General features: G+C 49.5%; 1 protein-coding gene across 1 annotated transcript; it reads left to right on the top strand.

The window, feature by feature from the left end:
• The first annotated feature begins 9151 nt into the window (after window positions 1–9151).
• Window positions 9152–11072, top strand: LOC123057179 (F-box/FBD/LRR-repeat protein At1g13570). The gene is made up of 4 exons (XM_044480285.1): window positions 9152–9193; window positions 9235–10149; window positions 10237–10371; window positions 10533–11072. Exons 1-4 carry the CDS (start codon window positions 9152–9154, stop codon window positions 10950–10952), a joined length of 1512 nt encoding a protein of 503 aa, XP_044336220.1. The 3' UTR covers window positions 10953–11072.

The raw sequence follows: 11072 nt of genomic DNA, 5'->3' as shown, positions 1-11072 counted from the left end.
GTGCCGACAACACGTGACAGTACGCGCGCCCAATATTATTGTGGCCAAACAGTTTACGTTCCCGAGGTGGGCGATGTGGTAATAACCCAGGAGCATATAATGCAGGCTGAAGAACTCAAGATCACTGTTGGACAACTCCTCGAGATCGAGTACATGCATGTGATTACAGAGGAGGAAATAAAATGGAAATATGTCCGGGTCCAACCTTTGGTCAAGCCAGAAGATGTCAAGAAGCTCCCAACGAGAATGTATGAATTGCATCAATGGTACATGGACATTACTAAGAGATCCGATCGAGAGTCCCTCATGGTGTATGTCAAGAAGGATCATTACTGCCATGAGAAAGCTGTGGCCGTTGAGTATTCTGAATTGTTTCAGTTATACAATCAAGACGCACTCGACAAATCTATCGTCAGTTGCTATTGTCTGTAAGTGATTTCTTTCTGTAATTTAAGTCTCAAGCTAGCTGTAGTGATCTTTTTGATCAATCATTACCTGTAATTATCCTCACTATATTCTTTTCTGTGGTATTATGCAGGATGAAGATGTATGAAATGAGAAAAGGTGGACGCTATGGCATTGGGTTCATTGACCCAAACACCGTTAATCAATACACATGGAAAATGAGCAAGTATTATGAAAAGCAGGTAGAGGACAGCATGCTAGAGTTCTTGAAGCGCCTCAAATACAATGAAGATATACTACTTCCTTACAACTTCGAGTGAGTCACACTTTCTTGTACTATAAATTCTCTGTTTTTGCCTACTAGCTAGCTACATGTTTTTGCTTACATATGCCCGCTTAATTAAGACATGCAAACGTGTGTGCATGCAGATTTCACTGGATCTTGTGTATCATTAAATTGACGTCGGAACAGTTGAAATACTGGACTCGCTACTCAAAGCAAATAGTGACTACAACATCTTGTATGGGATAGTCAACAGGTAATTTCAATCATTATTAACTATATATCTCGGCCTATTTAGTTCGTCATTTCATGATATGAACTATTTAATAACCCCTTTATTCATTTTCTTTGTCGGCGGGCAGGGCTTGGGCAAGGTTGATCAGCGTCACGGAAGGCGAATGGAAACCACAGCTGAAATGGTTTCGATCCAAGGTAAGTAATTAAGTAATACTAGCTAGCTAGCTAGCTGCCATCTCTTTAATTATCATGCTTGATTAATTATTATCTGATCAAATTAAATTCCATTCTCGTAATAAAGGCCCTGAAGCAGGCGCAGGGGACTAATCTGTGTGCATACTGCGTTTGCGAGAACATTCACATGATGGCGTCCGAAAGGAGCAGATCTCAAAGACAGAAATGGGTACGCTTGTCAGAACACTATTCACAATTTTACACCATTATCGATATCTAGTCACACAACTAATACACATGCATATTGATCTCCTTCTTAACAGTTCAAAGAGGTGCGGGACAAGCTCCTAGAAACGGAGCGCGTAGAAGCACTTCAAGAGGAAATAGCGGGATTTTTGCTCGACCAGGTCATAAATCCGAAGGGAGAATACTATTACCTGCTACCGTCCCCATCGAACATGTCATGAACCACTTCCAATTGTCATCGTGCTCTGAAGGCACCAATTAGGCTAATGTCACTGGCTCCGAAGGCAACATGCATATGTAGGAGAAATTGTATATAGCTATACATGTGTGTATGTGTAAATTAATATGGTGGTTTGTGAGACATTGATGATATATATATATGATTGGTTCTACTAGAAATTATATATGATTGGTTCTACTAGAAATTATATATATATATATATATATATGCATAACGTGTACAATGTGTAGTACCGTAAAATACCAGCAAACGAAAAAGAATTAAAATGGAAAACACAAAATTAAATGAAAAAGAAATCATAAAACCAAAAATCCCCAAACATTTTAGTACCGGTTGGTGTTACCAACCGGTACTAAAGGGCTCCCGGCCCCCGGAGCTGGCTCGTGCCACGTGGTTGCCCTTTAGCACCAGTTCGTGCTGAACCGGTACTAAAGGGGGGGGGGCCTTTAGTGCCGAAATGTTAGTGCCGGTTCCGAAACCGGCACTAAAGGGCCTTACGAACTGGTGCTATTGCCCTGTTCTGCACTAGTGCTAATTGGGCAAACCTACTCGAATCGAGTGTTCAAATGCACAACTAAGCTCAATCTAAACAAGAGGCGAGACTTACCCCTCGGGAACCCAGTCGTGGACGCGGCGGATCTCCAGCCCGATGCCTGCCTCGCCAAATACTCCGGGGTCGCCGCTGCTCACCATTTCGCCCTAGGGTTCTTCCTCCTAATTTAAATAGCTCCAGCAGCCCCCCACCTTTGAGCGCTCCGGCCGGGCGCACGGAAGGAGGCCGCGCCGCGGATCGAGCAGGTGGCGGGCGCCCCACCCGTGGCGTCGCGGGAAGGTGGTGGGCGTCACAGGTAGCCGTGGAGCATAGACGCAGGGAGGTAGCGGCGGAGCAGGCCGTGCAGCTGGTGGCGGGGCAGGTGCTGGCCGCGGCGCAGGTGGCGGCGGCGGCGCAGGATAGCCGGCCGGACGGATGGGTGTGAGCTAGAATGATTTGGGGATTTAGTTGCACGGGCCTACATGTCAGCTCCGGACCCACGTCCACGCGGTCCCACGTGTAAGCTCCGAACCCACAACCACTAACGCCGGCGGATGGAATGGACTCAAATATGGCCGTTTGGCCTCGTCATAGTTGATGTGCTCAGACTAGGGGCAAAACTGAGGACAATTCGTATCTGAGGGCAAAACTGAGCACATGAACACTACTGAGGGCAAAAGGATAATTAACCTTATATCGTTAGTTGCATCCAATCTATTTTCTAAACGTTACATCTGTTGGAAATAGGCATATCTCTCCACTTGTACGTAGTCGATGGCTAACCATACAAAAGTGGGAGCATATTTTATCTGCACGTTTGTATACTTCACCAATCACACGTGCTCTGCCCATGCCGACGTTTCCGTTGGCCCGGCCGACGTCCATCCCGCGAACCTTCGCTTGTTCTGTCACGTTGTTAGTGCGCGTTCCCGTTTCAGGTTTTGCACATGGGTGTTTGAATTTAGTTGAGTATGCAGCACTCCCTACTTATTCTCTATGTTCAACGTTGCGTCCATAAGTCACAGCAAACTTTCAATATATTCATCGACTGTCAAGATAGTACAGAGAACACCAGAAGCAAAAAATGCATCCAGGTCCGTAGACCACATAGAGGCAACTACAAGTACTGGAGCAACTACAAGTACAGGTCATCGTTGTCGCTCCTCCCTCATCGGTGCCGGACATACCTTGTTATAGTAGACAGTCAGAAAGTCGTCGTGCTAAGGCCCCATAAGGCCAGCACACACCAGAAACAATAACTAACATCGATGAAGAGAAGTATAGATCGAAAGGACCCAACATGTAGACATAACAATACGCGTTATGGGGCCTTCTTTGAAACAGAAAAATACGCGTTATACCTGCTTGCTTGGTTCGTGTGTGCGAAGCGTACGTGCGGCAAGGTGGCCTGCCGCCTGCCGGCAATAGCGTTGACGCTGATCGTCGGCGGCGGCTGGCGATGGCGAGTGCGTCGGTGCAAAGTTTGCCTGACGCTCGAGCTGATCGACGCGTGGGGGTGGAGGAGGAGACGAGACGAGCACACGCTGTTGCGTCTGGAGGAGGTTCGATCCACATTTCTGTTCGGCTGGGCGGCCAGCAAATGGCATGCAGAATGCTCTTACGGGAGTGTAGTTTCCTTTGCACGTTTATTTGCACCGACTCTTTGAGCATGCAAAATCAGTATAGAGTTGAGTCATTTATTTTGAGACGAAGGGAGTCCTACTAATATAATCCCACTTCCCACTGACTCTTTGAGCAAAGGAATCTTCACGGCCCGTAACCAAGGGTTCTGCTAACAGATTCTGAATTTCTGACTAATTGCATCAAGGCCTAGTTCTGGTGCCTCAATCTAAAACAATACAAAAATAATAATTAACCACCAGATCGTTTAAATCATGGGTGTCTTCCTTTCAAACTCTCGTTCCATCAAGATGTCTTCTTGATGTTATTACACTTCTTGAGCTTAAGCGCTGAGTGGTGGAAAAGGGGTTTGTTAAGGGCATCTTCAAGATGAACCCGCGAACGGCCCGCATCCGTCTGGACCGTGCTATCCGGACCGTGGAAGCCATCCAATGCCGACATTTATCGGCCAGCAGGGTGCTTCGGATGTGATTTCTTCGTAAATTGGAGACAAAGTGAGGGGAGGTTTGTGGGAGTTCGAGCACCTGCAAACGTAGGACTATGACATCCCCGGCCCACCCAATCCTCCCTCCCGGTCCCACTTCCTTCCACTCCGCCCTTCTCTACCTTACATCGCATCAGCACCCTTTACCTCTGATGCCGTTGATGTACGTCTCCGGCCGTCACAGAGGCACTGCCGGACGTCTACTACCAGTAGCGACGCGCTCGCTTGACGGTACGGCGGAGCTGCCCACCCTAGAGCCGTTAGTACTCAGGTACACTCCGCCCCTTGTCGATGACCTCCATGGCAGATGCCACTCCCAACAGGTGATCAGTCAAATGCCATTGACCTTAATTTCAAATGCTATGTCGTTTTTTACAATACGAAGGATGTCGAGCAACTTGATCATGGAGGATGAGTTGTTGTGTGATACGTGGCTAGCTGTATCCGCGAGTTTATATGCAGAGCAGAGGGGAGCCCTTCTAGGAGCAAATGCATGAAAAATTTCACGCACGAAAGCACATTGCGTCATACGATATGTACATCATTTAACGTTGCAACTTTGATGAATATCGACCGCTTTGTATGAATTTCGTCAGGTTAGTTAAAATTCAATTTGAAATGTATGCGGCTATAATTGAATGATGTCCTCCTGCAGCCGTGTCCGTGGACTACTCCCCTGTCCACAGACATATACAGGAGAAAATTTGCGGGTTGCGTTGAAGATGCCCTGAGATCCCCATGCTGCAACCAATTGGCAAGTCGGTGCGGAAGGCAAGAAATGTCCTCTTGCGCCAGAATATTTTTCAATGGTGATTTGCAAAGTTAGTATTGAAAAACGTTTGCAAATTATTTTTCTGGAGCATCATTGAAAGTATGCTGAAACAATTTCGTTTTTTTAATGATCCAGATTTGATTCTTTGAGAAAAGCGGCTGTTTCACGGGCCAGGCGTACCTTTTTGAGAACCGCCCTCTAAGGCCTTTATTCATTATTAAGACGGTTTACATCCGATTGCACTAGGGCAATCAATGAAGCAGGGAAAACATCAAAACTAGTTACATTCGAAATACTAGCCAAACTCTCTCTGGCGCACCAGTGAGCTACCTCATTGGCCTCTCTTCTAACAAAGTTTAGTTGCAACCCCTGAAAGTGTTGGAGATAGGATTTGATCTAGTTGATGATCGGGCTACCTGTCGACCTGCAATCCGTTGCCATATACTCGCTTATAACAGTTTTGCAGTCCGTCTCGACGGTCACCCGCACCCAGCCCTTCTCCATAGCTAGACGCGCAGCCTCCCTGACAGCTAGCAGTTCAGCGCAATAAGGATCAGTTACCCCAGGCAGCTTGCGGCCTCCGGCTAGCTTCAGTTCTCCATCGTGGCCCCGAGCCACTAATCCGATCGCTGAAGAAGCCACACTCACATCCACCGCAGCGTCTGTATTGATTTTGCACCATCCTTCTTCCGGTGGCTTCCATCTCTCCTTCGTAGTACTCCTCCCCTCGCCAGCATCGGGTGGGATGTACAAAGCTTGGATAAGTTCCTTCACTAGGACCATCGATCTCCCGGGCTGATATTTGACTTCCTCATGGGTGTATTTGTTTCTACTTGACCAGATTGCCCACATGACTGAGATAATGACAGCTGCCCGGTCTCTCCTGATAAAGCTGGGATCAAGCAAGTCCCGCGACCACGTTGCTGGGTGTAGCCGTGGTAACTTGAGCTCGAAGAAACTTTCTGCCTCCCTCCAAAACAGTTTGGCGTGATCGCATGTAACCAAAGAGTGAAACAGCGACTCCTCCTGATTGCCGCACATTGGGCAAGTGTGATCTTCCCCTATATGTCATCGGCATAACTCTTCCTTCACCGGTAGGAATCCTTTCAGGACCCGCCACTAGAAAATTCGTATCTTGGGCTGCACCTTCAATCTTCATAGTGACTTCCATATCTCCTCCCCCTGGGAGGAGCTGCCCACCTGATTCAAATCATTTTCCCGGGCTTCCATCAACATTTTGTATGCTGAACGAACCGTGAAAATCCCCGACCTCTCATAGCCCCATGCCCAAAAATCAGGCAGAGGTACCCGCGGCCTTGGCATATTAAGGATGGCTATCGCATCCGGGGCAATGAAGGTTCTCTCAATAATCTCCTCATTCCAGTCACCATCATCCGTCATCAGATCGGACACAAGATGTATGGGATCACTTCCCATATTACACACAGGTTTGAAAGTGTTGCTCCCTTGTATCCAATTGTCATGCCAAACCTCCGTAGTAGTTCCATCACCAATTCTACGGATTAACCCCCTCTTGAGTACTCCCTGCCGTTGATTATCGCCTTCCACGTAGTGGAGGCGTTAGCAGGACATCCCGCCTGCAAGAAATCTCCATCAGGGTAATATCTACCCTTCAGAACACGCGCGCATAGACTGTCCGGTCTATCCAGCAATCGCCACGCCTGCTTGGCGAGCATTGCATCATTAAACAGCTCCAAATCCCGGAAGCCCAAGCCTCCTTTGGACTTAGATACAACCATCTTCTCCCAAGATTGCCAGTGCATTCTTCTCTTATCAAGAGATTCATCCCACCAAAACTTTGACATCACTGTTGTAACTTTCTGGCATAAGCCTTTATTGAGCTTGAAACAACTCATAGAATAGGCCGGTAGGGCTTGAATCACCGCTTTGAGAAGAACCATCCTAGCCGCGATTGACATGAGCCTTTCGCAATAACCTTGCACTCTGGACCTTGCTTGTTCTTTCACATGCACAAAACTTCCCTCCGTTATCTGGCCTGCCGCCGTGGGCAAGCCTAAGTACTTCTCTGCAAGAGTTTCTCTATATATCTGCAAGTTGCTCCGGACCCCTGCCTTCGCCGACGCCCTTGTATTTGGGCTGGAAAAAACTGAGCTCTTGGCCTTGTTCACACATTGCCCCGAACCCAGGTGGTATTGAAGGATTTCATTCAACCTCTGTGCACTCCTTGAATCCGCCTTCATAAAAACTAAACAGTCATCAGCAAATAAAAGATGCGATATCCAAGGGGCTCTCAGTCCTGGTCGTATCCCTCTATCGACCCATCCCGCATCATAGTTCTTCAAAAAACATGAGAGTCCTTCCCCACATAACAGAAACAAATACGGGGAAACTGGATCACCTTGCCGTATACCTTTGGATGGGCGAAAAGAGGGCAGCAATTCTCCATTCATCTTCACTTGAAAAGTAACAGAGTTGACACATCTCATAACTAGAGACACCCACTCCTCCGAGAAACCCAGCTGCAGCATGATTCCTTGGAGGTACTGCCACTCCACACGATCGTACGCCTTCATCATATCCAACTTCACCGCGCACCACCCTTGCTTAGTCCTCTTCCTCTTCATTGCATGGATGCACTCAAAAGTTGTGATGGCATTGTCCGTAATCAACCACCCTGGAACAAAAGCGCTTTGCTCCTCCGCGATGATCTCATCTAGGATCTCCCTCAACCTGCTAGCTAAAACCTTGGAACAGATTTTATAGATGACATTACAGAGGGAGATTGGTCTGTACTGTGTAATATTCCTTGGGTTCTTGACCTTTGGTATGAGTACTATTACAGTTTTGTTAATAGCTTCTGGCATGTGCCCGCCGTTTAAAAAATTTAAAATTGAGCGGGTTACATCCTCCCTTATAAGTGACCAGTGGTGCTGATAGAAACCCGCATGAAAACCATCCGCTCCCGGCGCCTTCGCCGGTGCCATGGCGAACAATGCTTTCTCTACTTCATCCTCACAAAAAGGCCTATTCAGCCGGTCATTCATCTCATCCGTCACCATGCTTGGGACGTGGTGCAATACTTCATCCATAACCACCTCATCTTGAGCAGTATATAGCTGAGTATAGAAACTTTGTACCTCAGCTCTCACCTCATCCCTCGTATCCACAATTGTTCCATCCTGTTTCTCGAGCACCAGGATTTTATTTTGATGCTTCCTTCTTGATGCTTGAGCATGGAAGAATCCAGTATTCCGGTCACCTGCCTTTAGCCAGTCAGCTCTCGACTGTGCTCTCGCCATAATTTCCTCCTTCAACAAAAGATCGTTCAGCTGCCTTGCTAACTCCTCCTTTCTGGACGAGCCGCGGTACAGCGAGTTCGCCTTTTCCTTCTCAAACTCCTTCCTCACTTTTTTCAACTTCCACTTTATGTCCCCAAATTTCTTTTATTTCCAATCGGTGAGTTGGCCCTGCATGTTATATAAAGAGGAGTTGAGGTCCTCAAGTGTAAGAGCTCCCTTCTCCCATGCAGCCACCACCGTGGGCTCATATGACTCCTCCCGTCTCCAAGCTTCCTCGTAAACAAACCGGCGAGGACCGCTGTCCTCCCACTCCACCAGCTTCTTGATTTTGATGACTAGCATACAATGATCCGACGGTGGAGATGGTACGTGCCTCACTCCCGTATCTCCATACATTTGGATGAAGCCCGGGTCGGCTAGGTACCTATCCAAGCGCACTTTAACGTTCGCCGCGTCTTCCTGACGATTATCCCACGCGTACGGGATTTCGTTAAACCCCAAGTCCTGAAACTTGCATTCATCGATAGCTTCACGAAAACCTTGCATTTGCCATTCCGCTCTTTCATTGGCCCCGAAATATTCCATGTTATCTGTGATCTTATTAAAGTCCCCACCACACAGCCAAGGGACGTCGCTTTGACACCACACGGGCCAGGCGTACCTGATCCCGGCATTTGGCCCAACATCTAGCTAGCCACACCTCTGCGGCTCTGCCCACCACACCACTCCGGCTCCGTCATCACACCTGCCGCCAGCTCCCCTCCCCGAAACCCTCGCCGTCACCCCCACCCACCCCCCTCCTCCACCGGCGGCCATGGACGACTCGCATGTGATCAGGGCATCTCCTGGAGCGACATGGTCGCGCACATGGAGCGCGGCGGCATGGACCGCGACATGGTGTATTTGGGCTATAACCTCATTCTCCACTACGTCTACAGCTACCTCCCCGACCCGCCCGTCTCCCCCGCCGCCACCCTCTCGCTCTCCGGCGCGCCTTCGTCCCCGACGGCGTCGACCGCATCAGCCGCCTCCCCGACGCGGTCCTCCGCAACATCGTCTCCCGCCTCCCCGCCAAGGACGCCGCGCGCACCGCCGCCCTCGCCTCGCGCTGGCGGCCCCTCTGGCGCTCGGCTCCTCTCACCCTCGCCGACAGCCACCTGCTTCCGGACGGCGGCGCGGGCGGCCAGCTCGTCATCGGCGCCGCCTCTCCCCGCGCCGTCACCGCCGCGGTGTCCCGCGTCCTCGCGGCGCACCCGAGCCCTTTCCGCTGCGTCCACCTCACCCGCACCACCATGGAGGAGCACCGTGGCGAGATGGCCCGCTGGCTCGACATCCTCGTCGCCAAGGGGGTCCAAGAGCTCGTCTTTGTCAACCGCCCTTTGCCGATAGACCTGCGCCTCCCCGCCACGATCTTCAACTGCGCCTCCCTCACCCGCCTCCACCTCGGCATCTGGAGGCTCCCGGACACCGCCGCCGTACCGCGCACCGCCAGATTCCCCAATCTCAGGGAGCTCGGCCTCTATTGGAATTCCATGGAGGACCGTGATCTCGACTTCATGCTTGAAAGAAGCCCCGTCCTGGAGTCGCTCTTCATCTTGGGATTCCAGAGCGGATTACGCCTCCGCCTCGTCAACCAGAGCCTGCGGTGCATACAGCTCGGCTTTTCCTTCGCGGAGGACATCGACTTGGTGGATGCCCCTCGCCTGGAGAGGCTCTTTCAGTTCGCCGAGCTCACCGAGTCCCCCAAGATGAACAATGGCCGCCCCACCAGGAAACGCTCTTCTATGATCAAGATTGGCTCTGCTCCTAAACTGCGTGTGCTGGGATACCTTAAGCCAGGAGAGCAAGAGCTGGTAGATCCTACTTTAATTTGCATGTGTGGATGTGCCGTGTCAGTTAACAATGCAAATGTATGATCCGTGTCCCTGGGTGAATTTCAGGCTGGGAACAAGGAGAATATTGTCCCTAGTGTGCAGATTTTGGGCATAGAGGTGCAATTCGGTGTCCGCAATACTGTCAAGAAAGTTCCTGGCTTTCTCAGATGCTTCCCCAACCTGGAGACGCTCCATGTCCAGGTAAATTTGGTTAACTTTGAATGAGATACACTTGCTGCATTGGCAATTTTTGCAATATTAGTTAGTGCGTACATATGTAGCATGGTCAGAGATGTGAATTAGACTAATTATCTAATTAATTACTCGCCTGATCATAGAGTCCTGATCGATTTCATCTGCAGTCCCGCCCCATATCTGAAGAGTCCACTGGCAAGGTCAATGTCAAGTTCTGGCAGGAGGGCGGTCCCATCAAATGCATCCTGCAGAGCATCAAGAAGGTGTTCTTCTATGAGTTCCGAGGGTTGAGAAGCGAGGTTTCTTTCCTCAAGTTCGTCGCGGAGAAGGCTCGGGTGCTGGAGCAGATGGTGGTTGTGGTGGCCATAGAGTGTTTCTCCCTGGGGGATGATAATGTGAGGGTGAAGCTGAAGCCTCTAACCAGCGCAAAATGGAACAGCAAAGCTTGCGGACTCGAGCTCTTCAAGAGCCCGGTCACTGACGGTTCAGGTCCTGCTTACAACCACGAACTAGCTTCTGATTTTGAGTTTGCTGACCCTTTTGACCTCAAGTACTACAAAAGAGCAGAAAGGATCTCTGTAAGTTAATTGGTAGCGCCGCGCCGTGCCACTTGTTCAAGAAGACTGCTCTGGACTTTGTGTTGTGTAAGCAGCTGAAAAACCTACTTCTCTGGCAAGCTGTGATATGCTTTCTGCAGGCAGTGTATT

This window comes from Triticum aestivum, chromosome 3A (genome assembly GCF_018294505.1).
Source record: "Triticum aestivum cultivar Chinese Spring chromosome 3A, IWGSC CS RefSeq v2.1, whole genome shotgun sequence".
Taxonomy (NCBI): Eukaryota; Viridiplantae; Streptophyta; class Magnoliopsida; order Poales; family Poaceae; genus Triticum; species Triticum aestivum.
Note: the sequence above shows the minus strand (reverse complement) of the source record. Positions and strands in the feature narration are given on the sequence as shown.

Coding starts and splice junctions, on each gene's coding strand:
- LOC123057179 (XM_044480285.1), top strand. CDS start 9,152: ATGGTCGCGCACATGGAGCGCGGCGGCATGGACCGCGACATG. Junction 9,194..9,234: donor GCGGCATGGACCGCGACATG/GTGTATTTGGGC, acceptor CTACGTCTACAG/CTACCTCCCCGACCCGCCCG. Junction 10,372..10,532: donor TGGAGACGCTCCATGTCCAG/GTAAATTTGGTT, acceptor TTTCATCTGCAG/TCCCGCCCCATATCTGAAGA.